Here is a 23,845-nt window from a genome sequence, read left to right on the forward strand (position 1 = left end):
GTTTGTCTAGGTTATGCAGAATTCTACAGTCATTGCATCCTGGTGGAGGATGGAGCGATTCCCATTACACTGCTAGCACATAAAAAAATTCCTGGAGTAATCCCACAGCTTGCTGCTTTCCAGCTGCACCTCCTCATCTGCTCAGAGAACCAACAGTGCCCAAAGCCCTCAATTCCCCCCAGCAGTTCAAAACTACCTTGAACTTGTATGTTGCAGTAAGTCATTCATGAAAGATGAATTACTGGGAACTTGGGAATTTGTGCTCATCCAAAGGCAGAGATGCGATGGCAGCTGTGGAAATAACTGGAGCTCCCCAGAGGCAAAGCAGTGCTATGTTTGGGCTGCAGCAGCCTGGACAGAGAAGGGCAAGAGAAGCCACAGCAGGACAGGTGAGGCACTAAAACCGCCTCTATCTTACCTGTGGCCTTTTGGACAAACTGGCATTGTATCAACCCCTGACATCAGACAAAGCTGTTTTTAAGAATATTGATGCAAAAACGAGGTCGTGGGTGGTCATTTATGGTTCAAGTAGCGGTTTATATATTTATTATAATTATACACAACCTTGACAATCTATATTGCCATTCAAAAATAAATTGAAGTCTTGTCAATTTGCACACGATCTGTCACTACTGAGAATCCCATTTACATACATCGTAAACATTTTCCATACTTAAACACCGCTTTGAATTCTGACATTCCCATCTCTTCCCCCCTCAACCCGTGGAGATATGGTTATCGACTATGGAAAGAAACTTTTTCAACCACTGGAACATTCAGGGACTACCTTTTTTGATTAATTTAATTAAACTGTTACAACACTTGGTAGAGGTGGCGGGTGCATATAGCTCTTAACTGCATTTTTGTTTAAAATTATTCTTCATGGATTTCATTGCAATGACTCCTTGTTTTCATTGCTTGACGTATTTCCTTCTGACCAGGAAAGAATGAAACCAGGGTTTAATAGCTGTATCAAGTAAGTCACATCAAGCACATTCCTGGTTTAGTATTCTGCAGTGCCAACAGTCACATTTAGTTGTTTTCACTGTTATTTACGTATGTAGTAAATGGTTGAAGTCTTCAAATTTCAACTGTGGAGAATTACAAATTCAGCTAGGAGTCAGCCACCACACACTTTCTGTAGCTACTAAGAGCTTGTGTTTATACTCCAAGTGCTATCTTGGGAGTTTAAATTAAAATTTATGAGGCATTAACGCCTTCTGTTAAGCAACATGTTTTTTACCACCTCTTTTGACAGAGAGTTTCAGTGAGTTTTCGTCTCCTGGTGCCTGAAAGACGGGAAAGCTTAAGACTAGCAAAAGTGTAAGAGGCAACAGAATATTCCTCCATCCAATTAATAAACTCACAGCAATTAGTGGCAATTAATGTAAGCATCCTTAGAGCAGGCAAACCTTATACCAGCCCACAACTCAAGTTTGGGCATCTGAGCTTCACTTGAGAAGGGCTCACAGAAGTCAGTGTATTGAAGTATTACAGTGTGATTACACAGCAATGGAAGTCCCACTTTGAGGAATGAGGTTCATGATGGCACTGATCTGTGGGAATTGAATTCAGCCTCTTTTCCTACAGCAGTTGGGCAGGTGCTTTGAACCAGCAAGTGCAGCGTGTTTGCAACATGGCCTCACGTCCTGGATGCTAACATTGGCTAACTGACAGGCATGGATAACCAGAGCTCTGAGAACTGTAGATTCCAAGTTTTGTTAAAGGTATTAATTTTTCACACTGGTGTCAAAAAATAATTGGGAAGAGAAGTCTCCGGCCAGCTCCTTGCTTGTTTCCTGAAATTACGCTTATATAATCCTTACAGGAAAACCCCCACTTAAATACCGAGTATTTGAGAACCAAATCTGTAGCAAGCTGTAGGAGAGACTGGAGTTCAGCACACTGAGATGTTGGGAAATATTAAAGAATTTCAAATGTTGAAGATACAAAGAAATCTTATCAAATACAGACTGGATGCTTTACGTTAACAGCTCTCACTTGTATGTGGAAGAACCAAAACTTCCATCCCACACACCACAAGGTGTCCAGAATGCTGGAGCTGCACCCCAGACACTGCACGTCCCCTCCTGTGCTGCCATGCCATGAAGGGCACCTTCCCCTTCACTCTGCCCCGGGGCCTTGGGAGGCAGACCAGGAATACAGCCTGGGGAATACAGGTTGGGTGCTTCCCACCTGCCTCTGAGCATTCAGGAGCCAGCTGCTCACTCCAGGCTTTGCAAGCATGCCCCAAAGGCAGCATTTAAGCAGTGAAAGATCGACGCTGCCAGAAGCAAGCAAGGGAGAGGAGTCTTCATTCAAATTCAGACATGCAAAATCAAAAACTTCATTCAAAATCATGGGGTATTTTGTCATGAAGCAGCAGGTTAAAGAAAGAAGGCATAAAACCCTAACTTAAATGTTACAAATCTGTTTATGTTACATCTAAATGAAGTTCAAAGAAACTCCTTGGAGTCTAAAGTACCGTAATAAAAGAAGTGGAAAGGAACTCATGAAACTAAACTGAGTTCAGTAAAGAAAATTAAAACAAATTAATTTTGAAGTCCTTTCTTGAGCAAGCCCATTAATGCTCTGGACAGGAGAGAATGAGTCCTCTTTAAAGGAAAGAAGGAAGCACTCACTGGTAAAATGAAATAAGGTACTTATGCTGGTTTGTAACTAAATCTTTACATGGGACTTTAGAACCTGATTTACAAACCTTTTTTTTTTTAAACAAAACTACTGCCTTTACAAAGATAGTGTTGCTTCCTTTTTTTTTTGTGGGACATAGGGGACATTTTCAAACATGAGAAATGTATCTTGCCCTCAGCAGAAAGTTTCAAGCAAGACATTATCAACAAATACCTGCTTTTATAATATACAAGATGCAGAGTAACAGACCACTGCTGGTTCCCTAACAAAGCTTTATGTTGCAGAGACACTCATTCTGGTGATGTCAGGGTAGGCAAAGGGAACTTGCTTCTGAGTCTGACACACAAAACCTCAAGTTGTGCATAGTGTGTACTTAAAATCTGTACTGGTAAAATCTCCTCTTTTTAACAGAAAACAGATTACATAGGAACAAGTCATGTTTTAACGTGAACTTCGCTGTGGAAAGATCAACTCTGCCCTCCCAAATGGGACTCCTGACACGGACCTCAGAGCCAGCTTCTGTGGGCAGCATTCCTCTTCAGCAGGGATCTAGAGACAGACCAGATGCACAGCAAAAAAATCCCTAATCTAGTAAGAAAACTTGACTACAATTGTTTGTCTGAACCATATCTGCTGTTAAGCGTGCAGAATTTTTCTAGCCTTTATCCTAAGAATTGCCTCAAATAGCTGTAATGTAGTATTAAGCATCTGATGGCCATAAGCAGAAGACACTCTGTTCATGCACATGACCTTTTAGCTACTAGAGATTTCTGCTGTTTTGTGCTCTTCTGCCACAGGTACCAAGGAGTCTACCTAGACAAATTGTTGTGCAGCTGTATTTTAGGAAGCCAGTACTTGACAATGCTACTGATTACACTGCTGTGGTAAAAGCCATTAGGATATAAATGGTCTTAAAGCCTATGAGACCAAAGCCAGCTCAGTCCTGAATGACTGAAAGGACAACTGATGCTGCAGTACAGTCACCCCCTCAGTGCCAGAGGTGTGACTACCGTGGCAGAACTCAAGACTGAGGTTGCAGAGGAGCTGCAGAGCAACTCTCCTCAAGGTCACTCAGTTTTTGTTCCAGGGCTTTAAACATGTAAACTTACAGTGTCAGACCACCTACACTGACTGCATGGAATAGGAACAGGAAGGAGAGCAAAGTACACACACCTCAGTGACCGGATGTCAGTCATGAAGATGCAATTCCAGCACTCGAACTAGTCTGGCAGGTTTATGCACAGCTGTAAATGATGCTTCCTTTTTCTGTGAAAATATGTGAGAAGTGAATTCACCTCTACCAGGGGTCATGAATTACTTTTTGTAGCATGAACAGTGGTAGAAGATGAAGGGCATGGCTGAAGATAAAATGGCTGCCAAAGCCAGAAACAAAGTTGTGATTCTTCACTTGTTTACAACAGCAACACCTCATATGGGAGAGCTGCTGCAGGAGTGCCTGATTAATATCTGAATTTGGTTCTGGGACAGAGTTCAAGTCACTGACGCTTTACACTGCAACTAATCTCAGCTTCTTATGCTGACTGGGTAAAGAAACCACTTTTCATAGTTAAGAGTAGCCCATTCCCACTCTGGTAACAGAAGAGGTGTTTGTAATCAATGGTGACTGGCTTTAGCAAGTGCTGCAGTACCTCAATGACTGACAGAGGCATTTGGAATGTATTTGGAACATACACTGGACTTTGACAACGTTTAAGACTTACCAAAGGCAACAGTGATTCTGCTGTGTAATACATTGTAGACACTTTCATTAGAGAGTAAATGACCAAAGCTAAGTGGTAAGCTATGCAAGCTCATCAAGTAGATTCCATCTTTGGGGCAATAATATCCAGTTTTTAAACTCTTTTGTTTTGATCCTTGACCAAAAGATTTATGGGCCAAGCATCAAGGCTTAAATAAGCTCTCAGCATTTCTTTCAAGTTTGCCCCAAAGAACATTTAAACAACCTCAAAATCAGTGTGGTGATACCCAGTTTGCACAGCACTGTTTCTGTTGTTTCTCCTCCCCGGGATGAGATATGATCAAGATGTAAATTGAATTCAAAACAAAAGAAGTGGAAATAGTTCCATGTGCAATAAGACATTTTCAAGGGAAAGCTATGCAGCAGGCCTTGCATGTTGTCCCCTTTCATCCTATTCTCCCCAGCATCACTGTGTCCTAAGTGCAGTAGGGTATGTACAGCAATGTGCACAGACCAGGAATTCCAGCACACGGCAGAGCCACGCTGCTGGAGTGGTTTGTCATGAAGACTGGTAGTGGTATGGGTACCTAAAAAACGCTTAAGCTCAAACTATTCAGTTCCTATGAAAAAGACCGTACAATTCTCATGGTACCTCAACAAGATGGACTGGTATGCCAACTAACCTCTATTTTAATATTTAAATTATAACAATACAATAACTAGAAAAGGTCAGTGCTTCAAGTGACAGGTTTTGCCACTTCAATTCCAATATTTTTTCCAAAATAAAGATGCGATTAGATCTACACTTGAGCATCAGTAGTGCAATACAGTATCCTTTCCTGAATAAAGGAGCTGAGGTTTATCCACAATAAAAGCTTTAAATAAGGTAGATTGTTGCCATTTATATATCAATTCTGTATGTTTGATATAAAATATATTGGGAAAGCTTCAACTGACTTATACAATCTACATTTGGCTAAAGCTCCACATAAGCAGCATCAGTGGAAATGAACATCAGTGGAAATGAACATTATATTAAGGTGTACTTAATATAAAACACTTTCAAAACTACTCAGCAACAAATGACAGAAGGTTGGCTAAGAATAACTGAACATCTGAGGTGTGTACCAGACAAAAAGAATGGACCCTGTGGTTACTTGCACTATTTTAATGAAGTAAAAGAAATGCAAGATTTAGTCCACTTCCATCTCTCCGGGGGGTTTGGTCTGCTGAGGGTTGTCCTTTGCTGGTTCAGGTTTTGTTTCCGTAGCGCTCTGTCCATTCACTGGTCCATTGTGCTCCCCGTTGGCTTTGGACTGCCCATCACTAGGAGGTTCTATCTTCGGTTTGGGCTTGGATAGAATAGGATTACAGAAGCTATCCAATTCCTAGTTGTGACACAAGTGAGACAGCAAGGTCATTTGGTGGCTCGGCAACTGCACTCAACTGGAACATCTCTAATTTGTTTCTGGGCCATAATGGCCTGGAATTTCATTGTCAAGGACTAGACTTCTCTATTCTATCAAGGTTAGAAACTTCAAAAAAAGCCTTTCACTACCTGAGGAGCTTCTGATTTGTTACCAACTTGTATGACAATCCATTCTGTAGAAGCCTGGTGCCATAACTCAGGGTATTTTAAAAGGGCTTGTGCAGAGGGAGTACTGTACATCAAGAGCCCACACTGAAGAGTGCTAAAACTGCTGCTCCCTCTGTATAGATTTTTAAATAGCTTTAAAATCTCTGCAGATGTAATATTCTAGTTCAGATCTAGGCCAAAATCTGGTTCAGAAAAAACTGGTTAGAATGCAACAAGTACAATGATTTTTTTTTTTACCTTAGATTTTGCTAGTATTTCTGCCACTTTGACAACTGGATCCTGAGTTAGACTTAGTTTGTTTTGGGCATTCATTTTGCTGTTCAACCAATTCATAGCCTCATTAATGTATTTTTCAACTTTCTCCATCTCAGCAGGATCTAGGTGGTCGTATTTTTCATCCTAAGGAGAGAGACAGATACTTGTATCACCAATTAAAATATGCTGCTCCGCCAATTAAGTTAATCTTAGAAGTTACAGAAACACTGCTAACAGCTGTAAATTGAGAGATCCATTTCAAGTGGTACCAGCCACCATAAAAACACATAAATCTTTGATTTATGTTCTCATGAAGAAGCTCTTTTTTGCTAGCAATGCAAAACAGGTTTAAAGTTCTCAGGAGCAGAAGTACAACAGCCCTTCTAAAGCAGTGTTAAGATGTAACTTTATAGGACTTTTTTAAACACAAAAAACTCTACAGCCAAACTCAAAACACCTATAATCATTGAACAGCTAAATAATTTGGCTTTACCTTATTTTTGTATGCTTCTACTGCTTTCATAAGGAGCTGAATCTTCTTTCCCAGTTCATTTAGAACTTTTGGTCTCTCTTCGTGTTCCATGCATCTTTCCTGGATAGGCTGTCCAAATTTCTGGAGTAATAAGCACAAAGGTCTTTACAAAACACGTACTTCCTTTAGTCTGGTCTAAGAATACAATGCAGCATGGGAAGGAAGGCTGCCTGAAACTCCTTTTCTCACCCACCCAAAGAGCTAAGTCTTTGAATATTGCTTTAGTCCAACAACCAAAAAACCAGACGTTTAAACACAGGAATAGTGACTGTCCTTAATAGGCTGGTATTTTGCAGTTTTCTGCAAAAAGAGCATTTGGAACAGAAACAGTCAGGCTTTAATGGATGCTTTAATTTTCAAGTAGTTCATCTGAAAACTTCTGATTTTATCCACTGTTTGCTTTTTCCTTTTCTTGAATACTGGTATCCAGGCAGTTGCCTGGATCTACACTGCTGTTTCCATCAGTTATCCCTCCCCCAGAGGAAATCTGACTGGAGAGTAAACAGCTGGAGCCCAAGGACTAGAGACATACTTCAACGTGAAGGTAGTAATTCATCACAACTCATATCTCCCCCATCAGATCATTAAAATCTGAAGCATTTAGGGGGTGTTTGTCATTAATAATCAAATTATACAATGGAAGCTACTGTTAAAGCACTCCAGAGCCTTTATTGTTGGATATTAGAGCCAAAAATTGGTCTTCTAATACATCTATAGAAGACCACTGAGAACAGGAAAACCAGAATATATATTCTGGAGTGCAATTCTCATTACCCAGGAGCAGTCAAGCTACTCAAAAGCCTCTTTCAGACTGTAAGTCTGACAGAAAATTCCCATAGCAATTAAATCTATTATCATGAGTGACAGTCTGCTTCATTTCAACCATTTTCAAATTAAGAGCACAACTCATATTAAAAGAAAGTGCACCTCTAGTTCTAAGTATTATGTTCATTTCGTAACTGAACGTGCACAACCTGAACACCCCCCGCCCCAAACATACAAGAATGATTTTTCTAGAAAACAACTTAAAACCTTACTTTTAATTCCTGAAGCTTATCCATGTATACTTGTTTTGGCTGGTCCTCTCCATCTTCATAAAGCCAGTTTTCTGTGTCCTCCAACATCAAGGTCAGCTTGTTTGAATCCTACCAAGCAAGTTATGGACAGTCCAGTTCAAAAGGGAATACATCAAATGGGACTTCTCTCCCTGGCACAAACCCACCCTACTCAAAAAAGGACTGCTTCATCAGCTTAAAATATTCAAAGTGACAGCAAAGGAAAACAGTAATTAACAGACTTCAAAGCCAAGATTTAAAGAGTGACGAGAGGCAGGACAGCCCTGCTCCTGTGATTTGCAGGTGAAGTTTACCAGAGTTATAAAATCAGTCCTGAGGCTATTTAAGACAGCCCATGCACCTCTTAAAGAGTCTTCCATATTCTCAGTTCGTTTTCTTTTTATTCCTACCCACTCATGCCATTCAGAAGCTCGTGGTGATCTGTCCTACTTTCCTATGCTGACCATAGGGTTTTTACTTTCTGCCTGCATCCCCGATCCTTCCTTGCCACTGAGGAAATTCTCAGGCAATAAAGAGCTCTGCAAGTCAAATGTCAGGTGTAAGCATTAACTTGAGCTTCACTGCTGTGAAGTCAAACCATCTCTTACTCCAAACTAGTCCAAGAGACCGCTGCAGCCTCCACAGAACACACACTCAAAAGTTGTAAATACAAAGGAACTTTTCTGAAACATATAGGCAAGTCTAACCTCTTCAGTGATAAACTTCTCAAAGACTCCACACAGTTTGTCTCTGAATTCATACACATATTCTTCAACAGCATTCTTAGCATCATTTCGTTCTTTCTCAAGCTTGTCTTGCATCATCATCTTCCCCTAGGGTCGAGAAAGGCATACTTAAAACTGAAAGCATTTTAACTGTCAGGCTTAGTGACTACTCTTGAAACTGTACCAGAGAACTTGGCAGAGGCCTGATAATTCACAATTACTGATAAAAATGTTCACCTCTGTGTAAGTCATCACTACAAGCACAAGCAGAATGGGCTAAGTTAAATCTAGTGAAATTGAGTCATTTCACCAAAAACCCCAACCAAAACAAAACCTCTTACAATTAAGGGCAAACCCCTGAAGAATTCTAAATTATGTAAGTCAATGGTTGCAAATATTTTTAGTTACTTATTTACAGTGACATTGAATGGTCATTTGTTCATGCTGCTCACCTCATTTTCTATATAGGAATTGATCAGATCTTGTCCCAGCTGCCTATAGAGGCTTGCCTGTATAGGGAGGTCAATACTCTTAACTTTTGTTTTAGCCTTTGGCTGGGGTGGTTGATCTTGCTTTTCTCCAGAAGCAGCCTATGAAGAGAGAGACACTACTAAGAAACTTCCAGGAATACAAATATTACTACCTTTATGCTAAAAAAGAGAGGCAAATGAAACTAGTTAAGACAGCTACAAATTAATCTTATGTGAATTAGCACCTAATTATTCCTCTGTATTCAAAATCACTGCCACCTTCGTTTTGAATGAAACAGGTGAAATTTAACTTCTTTAAAGAGCTGTTAAGAAAACTTGTTCAAAAGCTCAAAGCACTGCATATTATTCTACACAATGTTTCCTAATCTCCCTAAATTACATCACCATTACAAAACCAGGTTAAACAACAGACACCTACTTCAAAGTCTTAATCATGCTAAGTTGAAAATGGAAGTGCTATGGCAGGATTCCTCACTTGAACCATTTCAATACAGCTCTCCTCTAAATACAGTCCCATGTTTTGCAAATTGTAAAATCAGTAAGTGTGAGAATACTGGGCGAAAAATGTCGAATCAATACTGAATACAAACCTTTGTTTCAGTTCCAGCATTTTCTGTTTCCTCATCTGCTTGGTTCTGTTGTTCAGCTTGACTTTTCTGCACACCTTCTTCTTGATCAACCTGCATTTTATCCTGCCGAGAGTTACATAACTGAATGCAAAGGTTTGCTGTAAGATTTAGGACTGATTATCAATTACAGTAGATCATAGACAACATACGAACTTCAGCATCAATCTTAAAAATTTTTGCTTCACCGTGTTTAAACAGGCATTTTGATGTAGTGTTTGTATTTATATCTTTCAAGTTAAATGAAAATTCGACTCTGCTGCTCAGTGTTGCTCTCCGTCCCCATTACATAATTACACTGAGCCTTGTGAATACTCACTTTAACTAGAAACAAATACATATAAAATGAAATCAAAGAACATTCTAGCAACACACCACCAACACAGGCAACAACAATGGGTTCTCTATGGAACAGCCAGAACTTTGACCTCCTATCATTTTTGACCTAAACTTTAAAGTTTGCAACCCAAAGCAGAAGTAATTTAATCATTGCAATTATCACTTGTATCAATAAAAATTAGCTGTAGTAGTAGTAACCTCTTGGGAGTGCAACTATCTTCCCTCCTTGCCACCCAAAATAAAGACAGCCTCACTTAAATTTATCAGTAAGTTTATCACCTATGCCTTATTCCAAATTTAACAATCTGAAAGTCTGTTGAATTACTAGTGCAGATCACTTGGTTTAAGGATTACAACTCCATGTCATCACCGAAAAACACTTTAAATGACACAGTAATGGGTAAGTCTGAAGTTTTCAGGATGATCCTAATACTCAGAGATCCAGAGCCTTAATAACTAACGAGTGGCAGCCAAAGCCTGAAAGGTCCGAGACTGCCTCCATTACAAGGAATTAATATTTCTGGATTCACAAACTACATATGCAGGTAAAGTAATTTACTACTAGTTCTGCAAAATGAAAGAAGTTATCTGAGGATTTCAAACTCTAACACAGGTGCCTATGTTGCCGTTTAAAGCGGAAAAAAAGAAGGCTACTTTTACCAAATTTGAAGTTTTGCCACTTCAGAATAGAAAAAGTAAAATGTAAATCTTCATTTTACTGTTCTTACTGTTCACACAGAAAAGCCAACAACTGGGAGGAACTGCTTTGCCGACAGAAAATAGCTAGAGAGGGGAAAATAGGACACATTTACACCACAAACCTCCTCCTCAGAGTCGATGGTATCATCCTCAATACTGAAAGGTAATTGCTGACAAGCACCATTGTAAAACAGAAGATGTGTTAGATGAATGAAGTGCTGCAAATGGGAAGTCTGAGCAGGGAAGCAGCTACTCACACTGAACTCAGCACACTCCTAGTAAGCTCCACATGCCTCTTACACTAAATGCCAGCTCTAGCACTTCCAACCTTTGCTCACTTGATTACAAAGCCACAGATGGAGCACTTGCCCACAAGGAACTGCATCATTTTCAGCATTTCAAATATGCTCACATTCCTGGAAAGCAGCGTAGTATTTAAGAACTTGGCTATATCAATTATGTAATGCTAGTTGTGTAACCATTTGCTCTAATTCCTGTAGGATATCCAACTAAAGTGGGAGAAGCTAAGGCCAAATCTTAGGAGAAAGGCTGCTGGGGCCAGCGCTGCTACTGCTGTTTCCAGCTCCAAAGGGTTCCCTGGCATCCAGTTCTCAACTATGCACTGCCAAGGGGTACAGCTGCACCTCACAGGGAGCTACTCTCAGGAGACAGTGAAGTTTTCCATATATAAATAAATAACATGTGTTTTTTACTCACTGAAAACAGTTTGTGAGGAAAAGCAAACCTCTAGAATTAATCTGTCAAGAGATCTCATTAAATATGCTGCCATTTACTAGCAACACTAGATAATGCTAAGAGTAGTAGAGAGATGATAAAGAACAATGAAAAAATTAACTAAATTTTTTAGAATCTGTTTTTCCATTCATTTTTCTTAGTGCCACACTTCACCAGTACTTTAGTAATCAACATGAAGAAATGTGTTACACAAGTGAAGAAGCAATTTAAGGGTGGAGAAGCAGTAACTGTCAGAAGCGAAACACAGTGACTTAACCTGCAATTATCGGCTCTGTTGTCAGAATGACAGTGGAGATATTTACAAGCTTTACATACCAGCTCTTCATCTCTGCCTTGGCTCTTACTTGATGACTCAGTGTCCATGGGTGTGTCATTGTGATCCCCCTCTAAGCTCTGCTTCTCTATGATGGACGCGTTGGCCACGCTGAACAGGCCGTGGATATTGACGCGCACTTTCACCTTCACCTTGGAGTTGTCACCATCGTGCTGGGGACCTACGTTCTGAATAGTGAAACGCCCTTGGAAACAACAGAGGTGACTTTAATTGTTGTCCCAAAAAGCAGAGAAAGAGGAAAAAAAAGCCAAACACATTCCACATTCCTTTAAGGGTGTTAATTTAAACAGTGACTTCATGTAACTGAAACTATTTGGAAACTTTCTACTTAGCTGACAATCCTACGATGTAAGCTGCAGGTAGATAAACTAAAAGCTGGTTCCCCAATTATTATCAGTTCACTGATAATTAGTAAGATGTTTTTGCTTTATCTGTATTTCATAAAGAAACAAGACAGTACTTTACTAGGTGTTCTACTTCTCTGTTGCCTTCTGTAACCATCACACTAGAGAAACTACTCTGATTAATCTCAAATGGTTTCTTTTGTACACGTAACTCAAACTTCACACTGAAAACTAAAATGTTAACAGAGAGAAAAGATTCTGTTTGAATTTGGTAACATGGCTGCACTACAGCTTTTGGAGAATGAACAGTGCTTAGCACGGTTTCTGAAAGCAGTGGGGTTGATACTTATTTTGCAACTTGCTGAAAATTTAAGTGTAGATGATGTGCACATGTAAAGGAGAATGTTTCTTCCTCAAGACCACAGACTTCTTGCATAGACAGCCCAACAGACAGCACCAAGTTTGTATCTGATTCATAAATCAGTGAATAAAATTATGAATTAAAGACCCCAAGGAGTCTACTAATAACTGCAAGTAAGGTAGCATTAGCTACCAAGAAACTTATTTGTACCATCTAATTCCTTAGACTCTACTACAGATGCTTAAATTGAGGAAACACCTATCTTTTATATTCTCAGATTAACAGAAAAAGACATGACAGATAGCACTAGACAAGTTATCTGTCCAGACAGGCAACAGCTCCTTTGATCCAATTGCTTTGAAAAATCGAAGCTAGCAGGCACATAAGATCCCTATCAATTTTATAGAGACTGAAAGAACCAGACAATAGAGCACTAAACTCTTTGTGCCTCTTTCTTTTGAAGCATTCAGAAACTGTAAAGATAGACAGAAGGAAGAATGCAGAATTTTTTTTACAAACTGTCAGAGATGTCAATATGGTTTGATCACTACATTTAAACCAACAAGCCTGTGCTGAGCCTTTCTAAAGGGCCTAAGCTTTTCTGTAAGCTAGAAAATATGGAAGTAACATATCTTACAAGAAAGGAGAACCCCCTTTTCCTGTATCAGTGGGAGTTAGGGATGGGGTTTTTATTCATGTCCTTACCTATTCTGGAATCAGGATAAGGCACTTCTTGTGGATGGGTATAGTAAGCTTCCAAATCAAAAGGCTCCTTCTTGTGGAAAGTAATTACTTTTGAGAATGGAGCAGCATGGTTCTTACTGAAGACTTCACACTCACTAAAGCAATAAAACATTAAGTACCATTAAACCTCTAAGTTCACAGATAATCAAAGTCAAGGTATGTTAAAGATCAGCAGCCCTGCTAACCAAGCAACAATCATGTAGTTTAAGTCAGTTTTTAACAAGAGTTGGAGGTTGAAGGTCTCTCGGTGTCAAAGCATTTTATGTCACACTTACTAAGAACTAGGCAACTTCACTCCAACATTTTAATTACTTGTATCTCCAGTTGTTAAGCAGTAACTGGAACCCAAAAGGTAAAATGCAAAAGAAGAAAATTGAAATTTCAAGTGTTCAAGTGCATGACAGCTTCAAAGCCTGAGGCCTGTTTTTTTCCACAGCTCAACACTTTTCTTTATATCCAAACACACTGTTTTGTAGGCACTGTACAACTTACCCTGTTCCTTCTTCATAAGATGATTTCCATCTCAATGTTATAGAGTAAGGAACAACATCTGTGATGGAAAACTCACGCACTTTAAAAGCTGGAGAAAGAATTGCACACTAGGAAAAAAAAAAGACCGAAGTTTTATTATGTTCATATGTTCAGCATAGTCAAATAAATAGCAAGTACAAGAATTAAGACTTATGATATAGGTCATATGGAGGTTCTGCTTATCACAGAATTCTTTTTTTTAACAGAAACTTCCTGCAGTTAATTAAACTGAACCATTTAAGTAACAGATGTTACTTCCTCAGTGATTTTCAGTAAAGATACCCAGCAAAGGTTCCCAGTGACTACACAGAAGTGGAACAGCAGAATTTGGGTCCTCAAATTTAACAGGTCTCTAACAAGCCCATCCTTCTAACATGACACAGCAGCAAATTAATGAATGCAACAGACTGGTTTCTGACACGGTCACTGTCATGAATTAGCTAAAGAGCAAGTAACCCTCCATATCTTGTTTCAGCTGTAGTACCTTCTGCTTGTGGTTAGCTGTATTTCATTAGTACATGATGTTAAAGAAGCGATACTAAAGTTTTATTTCAGAAACTATACCTGCAAGGCACAGCCTCTTGCAACAGCTTCATCAGCATTTAGCGTGGTGCTTATCTCTTTACAGAAAAAGTTAGAGATCTGTTCCTTCACTGCTGGAATTCTAGTAGCCCCACCTACTATTTCTATACTGTAGATATCTTCACGCTGAAGTTCTAGAAAAGAGAGTGCATGCCCTTAAGTTATCATCAAGATATCAAAAAGCTATCTTTGGACAAAAAAAAAAAAAAAGGAAAAAAGAGAAAAGTTCTCTTATTATCTAGACACTGTGACAATAAATATATTTCATGGCTGACACGATCTTTGTAACTTTTTGTCCCTCCTGTAGGCTACAAAGTTTTCTAGTTGCATAAACGTGGGAAATGCAGAAGCCAAGCATCAATGAAAACAGCTGTTCTTTAAAGTGTGTTGTCCATGTGCATCCCCTTTCTGCTGTGCATGAACTCCAGAAGGGTGAAATTGGGTCTTCTGCACTACTGGACAATACCTGAACTCTCCCAAACAAAACCAACAAAACGAAACCCAAGTAGATCTCATTTTATGTCTGGCTTAATTTTGCTTGCCAAAAGAGAAAACCTTTTAGGTCAGTATATCTAATAAATAGCAGATTGTACTTGAAGGTTAACTTTTTAATTCTGAAATCAGGGTATGTGTATGAAGTCATCTCAAACAACTGTCAGTCCATGAACAGCTCTGCTCAGCAGTTACTCAGGTTTTTATTTCCCATACCCGCTATCTAGCCAAGCCAGGTGATCAGCAGAGTTCTTCCCTCTCTTTTAGGTGAAGCTGCTGGAACTGGGGGTAAAACCCTTCCTAGTAAAGTCTAATTCTCTCCTTTACACTACATTAGGCAAAAAAAAAAAAAAGTTACTTTGTTATTTGCACATGCTTTAGGTAATTCATTTTAAGAATATACTGCCGAATTACCAGGTCAGTGAGGACATGTAAGTATCACATGGAACAGGCTGGCCAGAAGGTTGCAGTAAAGTGTAATATCTTTTACCATCATCATTTTGCTTTGGTTGTTTTGTGCTTTTTTAATAAATTCAGAGTCCCAACCTTTTCCATGACACAGGGTGAACGAGGGTCAATAATCAAGGTTGCAGAGTAGCATGTGCACTAAATGAGGTGGGAATGGTATCATGCATTCATGGCAAGCATATGAATGGAACTTACATTTAACTTTTCAGTATTTAGCTTTGCAATTCTAATAAATACAAAAATACATTGAAAAGTTAATCATTAAAGAGATCAAGAATGACTGGATTACTAGCAGTACCTCAAGTTACTTCTACTTACTGGCTTGATCCATGGCTGCTCTTAGAGGAGGCTCCACTCTGGCCAGAAGGGCAGCACACAGCTGCTCGAACTGAGCTCTGCAGGGCAGGGAGAGTGTTTGGTGTTACCGAGCTGCTCAGAGACCACAAACCCCTGCCCCTCAGTGGCAACAGCAGCCAGTACCTGTTCATCTTACTGGAGACATCCAGGTCATTCATGAAGCACTCGATGTTGAGTGGAAGGTCAGACGCATTCGCACTCATCAGCTTCTTGAGCTTCTCACATTCCTGATACAATCGCAGCAGTGCTCGGGGATTCTCTTTTACATTCAGTTTGTATTTTGTCCTAAATTCTTCAGAGAAGTAATCTACCAAAGCCTCATCAAAATTCCTACCACCTACGAAAGGGTCAAAGGTCGTGGCCAAGACCTGGCAGGAGTCAAAGAACGAGATCAGAAGTTATCAGACATTGCTTGTTCTGTGTCATTTACTCAGTGCAGCAAGAGGTGCCACAGGTGACATTTGGCTACCAGAGACAGGTCCACAAAAGCATTCAGCCATTAGTAGGTCACAGGCAGAAGTCTCCAAAGCAGGAAGCACAAAGACTGCTCGGTTTTACTTCACATCCTACTGGATTTAGACTTTGAACTGTCATGGATGGCACAAAAGAACCCCAACATCTCGGAGCGACTAAGACAGTTCAAGAATTTCCCACGAGTGAGTCAGCTGCACATCTACAACACTTAGGAGGCTCCCTGAATATGCAAATATTTCAGGGATATAACATGACACAAAAACTCTGCAGCGTGCTTAATTATCAAGCACTTTCCAAAACACACTTTAGGATGCTTCACTTCTGCATTTTACAAAAACTGACTTGCTGAGATAGCTAAAATTTAACAGAGAGGTTTTGTATTCTACTTGTATTTGTCTTTAAAAAATACTTTCTACAGACCTTTTTTTTTAGAAAAACTAATCTTTCCACAGAGCACTACTTTGAGTTTTAAATACTTCAGGCTTTTAATGTATGACTTGAAAGATTACCTTCAGTTTTCCCTTGTTAAAAGCACAGATGGAAACCTGATATGCAGAATGCCCCATATCTACAAAGACCACATTTCTTGGCTTCTCTTCCAAGGCTGGCAGATCTTGCTTGTATATTCCATAGGCTAATGCAACTGGAAAACACCAACCCATGGAAGGTGAGGGGAAGCCACACACAGCTGCAGACCACACATTGAAAGCACTACCAAGAGACAGACACTACCCACGTTCACCCTTTCTAAACACCTTCATAACTCTATTCAAATGCCACAAACACGTTGAGAACACATTTTTCATTGACAAGAGGAAAAGAGATGTCAAGTGAAGGTTTAGCACTAATAAAGACTCACCCTGTATTTCAGTTGTGCTTGTACCCAAATTAACACTACGCAATTTGTGAAACTGCACAGATTGAGACTCTCCCTTGAATTGCCTTACTTTCAGCATTTTTTACCTTAGCTTTGCAAAATTCAAGCATGCCCAAGAAATAAAGAAATGTTTTGGAAGACTAATTTACTCCGATCTAAGATTTCACTGCCAGCACTCACTTGGAAAGCTGCCTGAGACTTTCTAAAAGCAAAGAGAATCAAGAAAAATAAAAATTACTGATTTAAGCACCTCCAACTTTAGTTCCCATGAAGTGTTACGTACTTCTATGCTCTACCCTAGAATTCACCAAAACCACAGAAGAGGAAAGTAAATTACTTTATAGAAACAGTTGTGCCATTGCTACAGCTGACAGGACTGCCACAACTTTAAGCACAGATCCCAGGTTTATTTCCAAAGCTATTCCCAAGTGTGACTGTGTTCAGGTTAGCAAACCCCAGCTCTCACTGTGCCTCCTGAATGCTGCACACCACCCCACTGCTGTGTTTCCAGTTCCCAAGCTGGATTGGGCAGTACTAGCCTGGACAGCTCTCTCCCAAGCTCCTAATTGTGTAACAGCAGTGTGTCATCACCCTCACATTCAACAGCCTGAATGGCCTTAAAGGACAAAAAAATTTCCAGCCCTTTACCTGCTGTAGTCTCATTCATCAGCTTCAGACAATTTAATCCTGCAATCTGTGCAGCTGCCATTACAGACCTTCTTTCAGCATCAGTGAAGAAACTAGGGACCTGTTTCCAAAAATAATGACATAGGATATTACGGGATATGGATTTTTTAATTTAAAGAAATTAGACTTGCCCATCAAGCTACCCTATAAATGTCATTACCACAAGAAACTGTTATAAGCTACCCTCAAATTAATAAGGCAGCCTGAATAAAATAAATAGCTAGGTAATTTATTTTAGTGCATATTTTAATTAAAAGTTCAGAATATGACAAAAATGAAGTGGCATCCAGGGTTGTCTTAAATAAAGCAGATTTTAACACACACCAAAAAAAATATCCTGAAAATGCTTTTTCAGATTCTTCTGATGAGTCATCTTAAAATCTTCACCAGTTTCTGGAAACATTTGTGCAGGACAAAGTCAACCCAACAAATATTCACACATAGCCTCAAAGTAAGTCAATGGCAGAAACAATGCAGCAATGCTGGAATTAAACTTGAACCTGTATCCATTTTTCAGATATCACTTTCACCAGTTCCAGCTTACAGTGTGCTACAAGGTTCAGTGCCACCAAAAATAGCCACAGCACAATCAGAGCCCATTTAGGATCTGGCTGCAATCACTTGGCACCTCTTCAGCAGATGGAGAGCTCCATTCACTTTGTGTTTTGTTGGCTACCACTGTGGGGCATTGCCAGGGATCCCTGTGTGTGGGAGGTATTCTCCCAGTATCTTTGTATGCCATAAGGAAGAAAAGAAAAACATCAAAGCAGATTTCTAACAGCTGAAGTACACAGCTTTCCAGTTCCCATGTCTCCCTCTGACAGAGAAGGGGTAACTGCAATCCTTCATGCTCAAACTTCTCACCAGGGCCAGTAAACAAAGACCATGTGAAAAGCAGACACAAGACTTTGTATCAGGAACAAAACATCTTCAAGCTCCACCCTTACCCCGTGGGTAAGGACACCAGCTAAAAAAACACGAGCAAACCAACCAAATAAAAAGTCAACTAGTTTGGGCTTGTCAAATTATCAGCATGACCCTCAGAGCCCTAAGTTCAGGCGATTCAACTGCACTACAACAGTGCTCAGCCATGTAACAAAGAAATTTAACACGAATGTAGGAAGGCTCTTTGGAAGCAAGGAGGATATGTTTGCCCCTAGGACAGCTCCCATTTGGAACAAACTGCAGTAATCAGAAATACTGCATGTAGCCCTTGGAGACACAGACTGGACCAGCTTAAGTATTATGTTCTTTCTGAAAACCCACTCTTGGTTTAACGACTTCTTCATCTCCACACACGTGCTTCGAGAAGGATTCTCATTTGGAAAACCTGTAACAAAGGCCCATTTTTGGGGATATGATTTCTATCCACTACTTGTACCACTTACCATTGCACCATGGTATAATAAATGGTCCTAGCTTGCATAAAGCTGTCTATGGATTGCAATAATTATATCACAACTTACTGAAATCACACAGTCAGCCACTGGTTTCTTCAAAGCACTTTCCGAAGTCTCCTTCAGTTTGGCCAGCAACATTCCTGTGATCTGTTCCACTGCAAACAGTCTCTCCTCATCCAGGTACCTCACCTGAAACACAGCATTGGGATTCTGTGATCAGTCATCTCAACTTTGCTCTCAAGATGTGCCATTTGGACTTTATTTGACATGTTGAGCATTGAGACCCATTTAACACCAGGCTCTAGACACAAGCAACTCCCTATCAATTGATTTGTGCTTACTGCAACAAATCTTGAACAGTTCAGATTGGGTTTTTTTTGTGGGAAGATTAACACCTCAGTTATCCCAAGGGACTATTCACAATGATACAGTATTTCTGTATTTTTTAAATTTAAAAAACAACAACAAAAAAGCACATTACACATAGGATCACTTTGTCCTATAACACAAGCTAAAAATACAAGTTTTGGAGCAAACCCAAGGAACATCTGCTTCTTGCAACAGTCACTCAGGAGCAGGGAAGGAGGGAGGGAAGGTGTAAACGAGGCAATTCCAACAGTCCTGCCCTGCTCAGGGAACACAGTTGAGTCCTCAGCCTTCATGGGAGGTTGTGGGTCCCAAATTTCTAACAAGCTACCATTTCTCCAGCAATCCCAAGCACTCCTGCCATTTCGTTTGGAAGCAAATTAAAAGTAATTTCTTCAAATTTCATATTCAGAGCGTTATATTGTTTTCCTGACACTTAGTCTCTGAATGTCTGATGGGAACTAATAATCTCACACTGTAATTATACAGATTTGAAAGTAAATCTAGTAAGGGGAAGTGAAAAGTTACTAATGTGACTATGGAAACTAGTATGATTGATGAGAAACCTCAATGGACTTCTTGGAGAAAGTACAAGACTTATGTAGAGACACAGGGATGTCACAGGAATGTATTTAATTTTCTTAAGGAAAATGTAAGTGACCACACAGGAAGTGACAAAGCCCCAAAGTGCTCATCCCTACCACTGGAGAGATTCCACCCAAAGCTCTCACTCACCTTTACTCCAACGGAGCCATTTGGCATCTTCTGAAGTTCATAGGGAAGTTTGGCCCTCTCAGCTTGTATGTAAGGATCTTCAAATGCTCTTCCATGGAGTTTTTTGAAACCATGTACCGCATTTTTTACATTTGTGATGATCTGTGGCAAAGATATTTTCATTACCCATGAAACTCTGATAAAGAGGACTGTGCAGAAAGGCATTTCTTATGTTGGGCTTAACGCACACACTGACCACTGTCAAGCCCCACACATTCGCTGGGAAGCAAAGTGTGAGGAAAGAGAAAGAATCATCTAGTTTTTAATCTATGGCCTCTATTAAAAAAATTCAAATGTACTTCTCTCTGTAACATCTATCAACTTGCTGCCATCGATTTTCACTGTACTTTTTATTTTAAAGGAGCTTTCTTTTACAGCATGCAATATCTAAGATCCTGTATTGTTGCAGTGGCTGCCTGCAGGAACTAATGAAGCTATTACCTACATTAACCTTAAATGAACCTTCAACAAATTAAGACATTTCCCTTCCTTTTGAAGTTCTCCTCTAGTTCAGATCCCATCTGGATGTAAAGCCTCCCCACACCTATTCTCTCATCAGTGTTTTAACCTAGTTATTTTCAGGACAAGCTTCTAACTAAAGAAAGGATGAAAACAAATCCCAACAAACACAGTATGTAAGCTATCAGAAGAAACTACTCCAGGACAATATTCTCCAAGATGAACTTGTTTACTAGCCTAAAAAGTTTTTGATCCATTTACCTGGCTCTTTGCTGCATTCCCAATAGCTCGGGTCTTGGATCCTAAAGATATACATGCTCTAAAAAAAAAAAAAAAATTCAGCTGTAAAAAAAAACATTGTAAAATAGTTCCATGGTACTTTAGAACACTCACAAGAATTCAAGCAGCCGAACATGGATGTGTTAAGTAACAGCACTACTGGATGACACACCAGAATCTGAAGCAGAATTCTAGTTATTTTGTTCTTTGTAAACTAGTTTAGAAACAGCAAGCAATTTCAACTGTTGTCATTCTAATTGCAAAAAAAGCTTGTATGTTCTACAGATCTTATCATGAAGGAAAGGCACTGATAGTTACTTCTGGGTCACAGGTAAAAACATAAGATTTAATTCAAACCCCTGAACTTTAGCAGTCAGGTTCTCTCGACTCAACAACTCTTGAGTCAGACAGGGACACATTTTCACTCTAAGAGCTCTTAGCAACAATCCTAAGACAACAATTAAAGAGCCCACAAACCATCTAAGCCCACCGGAGCTGAACAAGCTGTTAAGTGCATCCACTACTGAGGACTAGCAGGCACATGCCGCAAACAGGCAGAAGGGGAGAGATCTGGGGACAGCTCCCACGCACCCAGGGCTTGGGAAGCTCTACTGAAATCCACAGCTCCTTGCAGCTTCTTGGATCAGCAAAGGCTGCCTCAGGTTCCAGCCACCATCTGGTCCCTCATCACTGCCTTGGGAAATGTTCTTTTTTTTTTTTTCCTGGAAGTTACTAACACCACACCTTTGTATCACAGACCTGAAATACAACGCCTGCCTAAAAGGCAAGCGATCTGGCTACAACCATTCAGGAGTAAGCAACAGAGGAACGCAGATTTCACACAGCTCAAATGCAATCGTTGATGAATATATAAAGGTCACTCTAGCAGATTCCTTCCTGCTTTCTCTCCATCACTGAGGGCACAGCAATTTGATAGTATTTTCTAGCAACCTCTTCTCTCTGACATCCAAAACCTTCTCCGGATTTAACTGCTGCATACACACGAAGCATTACCCTACATTTTCAAACACGCAGTTCAGCCTCCACAAACAACTTTTACAATTTTTGATGTCACAACACTACAGTTGCCAATTACTCTTCGTGATAATTAAGGAAAGTCGGATAAATGAGCAATTTCCAAAGTAAGTAAACGCTTACACACCAATGCTATTGCATCACATCTTCTCAGTGCAGGAATCTGCCTCTGCCGACAGAGAGCATTACTTGTACATTACCACATGCACAGCACGAAGCACCAACTCAGAGCCACCACAGCTCCTGCCAGGGTTTACTTCAATTACTCACTTCCAGCATAGAGGGATGGATGGTTTCTTCCTCCCTCCGCTGAGAAGCAGAGATGTCAAAAAAATACATGTGCCCTCCTTGGCTTCAAACCATTCAGTAGTTTCCAAGATTCCTTATTACATCATCTTAATTACAGCGAGTGATCACATTAATTACACCTGGTCTGAAGTAACTTATGAGCTATCAACAACTGTCTTGTTTTTCCACAAAACCACAGTGGTGAGGCAAAGCACCTGAAAGGGCCATTTGCCATGAGTTTAACGTGCCAGAAGCGCTGGAAATGTGCTCAACAGATCTGCTGAAGTTCCCAGTTCAGGAGAAGTCAAGTGTCAGTAAACTTTCAAAGAGATACAGGGCCAAAAGCCAGGAAACATCCAAGTTCTACTGAAATGCATGGCTTATTGACAGAACATTTTTCCTTTTTTTGTAAAGTATTTGTGCTAAAGCTTCCGGTATGATACATGGTTTTACAAACACTGACAATCCCAAGCACTGGATTATAGGATGTAGTTAACTAAAAGCTAATTCAAGTCCTTGCACGATGTGAGCACCTCTATAGGAACATTTAAATAAGAGGCTCATTTACTGTGTTGCTATGTACAGTAAGAGAAGTTTTGATTTAAGAATTGGATCTGTCTGCACCACTCAAATCCCACTTGAAGTAAAGATTTAGCTACTATGATAAACTTACATAACAGTAATGAACCTGTTACATTTCCCTTTACCTTTGTTTGGTTTGTCTCAAGACAATAATATTAGAAAAGACATTCCTCAAATTCTCCTGTATTACTACATTTTGAGACAGAAAAGGCCAAGGAAAATACTACTTTAAGTGTGACAGCTACTGTCTTTAAGTACATGTGCACTCCAGATGCTGTAATTGCTAACTTAACCTATTTCATAATCATTTTGCAAGTATCTTGAAAGTACAGTTAATCAGACAGTACTGTGAAAAACATTAAATGCAGGTAAGCCTACCTGCAAAGAACACACTCCAAAAATAGCTAAGAATTGGAAATGCTCTTCGTCACAAGGAGGAAGGAAACTGCAGCTGCCTGAGGATTCTCTGGGCAACAATTTCATGGGATACTTTGCATTTGAAAGGCCACAGAATTTCAGTTCTTCACTGCATATCTAGTACAAGAGGATAATTACGCCCCGAGAGTTAATATGAGAAATATATTTTTCTAAATAGTAAAAAACTTTAAAGAGTATTCCCACTAAAACAGACGCCATGCATTTTGGCCATCAACTTCTTTGCGCTTTTAAAATACAACTTTTTAGAAAGCAAACCTACACCTACATTTTTCCAGGATCAGGGCAGCAGTGCCGGAGTTACTACAGAGTCTCTCACAGCAGAAACAGCTTTCTCTGTTGGCTACAAGTCGCTTTGTAAAAAGGAAAGCACCATCCAGCCCCCGATTTTTATGAGTTTTACACGAATTCCTGAATCCTCCTTCAAAATTATGCACAGATGGAGCTGTAAAAATCTTAGACGTATCCCATAGAAACAGAGAAGCAAAATCTCCACCTACTCTTGCGTCTCCCATCATCACGGACGTTGCCCACTGCCCCCCCTCCCCCC

General features: G+C 39.9%; 1 protein-coding gene across 1 annotated transcript in view; it reads right to left on the minus strand.

Annotated features, from left to right (window-relative positions):
* Nucleotides 1–516: 516 nt before the first annotated feature.
* HSPA4L (heat shock protein family A (Hsp70) member 4 like) overlaps nt 517–23,845 on the minus strand; it is a 25,086-nt gene continuing 1,757 nt past the window's right edge. The window contains exons 3-21 of the mRNA XM_017736891.1: nt 20,938–20,995; nt 20,179–20,319; nt 19,144–19,266; nt 17,639–17,738; nt 16,623–16,756; nt 15,763–16,007; nt 15,601–15,677; nt 14,305–14,456; nt 13,702–13,808; nt 13,171–13,304; nt 11,742–11,944; nt 10,793–10,840; nt 9,597–9,716; nt 8,968–9,105; nt 8,498–8,623; nt 7,773–7,880; nt 6,697–6,816; nt 6,186–6,347; nt 517–5,739 (exon numbers count right to left, since the gene is read on the minus strand). Coding sequence (XP_017592380.1) covers nt 5,545–5,739; nt 6,186–6,347; nt 6,697–6,816; nt 7,773–7,880; nt 8,498–8,623; nt 8,968–9,105; nt 9,597–9,716; nt 10,793–10,840; nt 11,742–11,944; nt 13,171–13,304; nt 13,702–13,808; nt 14,305–14,456; nt 15,601–15,677; nt 15,763–16,007; nt 16,623–16,756; nt 17,639–17,738; nt 19,144–19,266; nt 20,179–20,319; nt 20,938–20,995 — 2,491 coding nt within the window. The 3' untranslated portion in view covers nt 517–5,544. The remainder of the gene's footprint in view (nt 5,740–6,185; nt 6,348–6,696; nt 6,817–7,772; nt 7,881–8,497; nt 8,624–8,967; nt 9,106–9,596; nt 9,717–10,792; nt 10,841–11,741; nt 11,945–13,170; nt 13,305–13,701; nt 13,809–14,304; nt 14,457–15,600; nt 15,678–15,762; nt 16,008–16,622; nt 16,757–17,638; nt 17,739–19,143; nt 19,267–20,178; nt 20,320–20,937; nt 20,996–23,845) is intronic.

The sequence above is a fragment of the Corvus brachyrhynchos genome, unplaced genomic scaffold (assembly GCF_000691975.1).
Source record: "Corvus brachyrhynchos isolate BGI_N302 unplaced genomic scaffold, ASM69197v1 scaffold105, whole genome shotgun sequence".
In the NCBI taxonomy this organism is placed as follows: Eukaryota; Metazoa; Chordata; class Aves; order Passeriformes; family Corvidae; genus Corvus; species Corvus brachyrhynchos.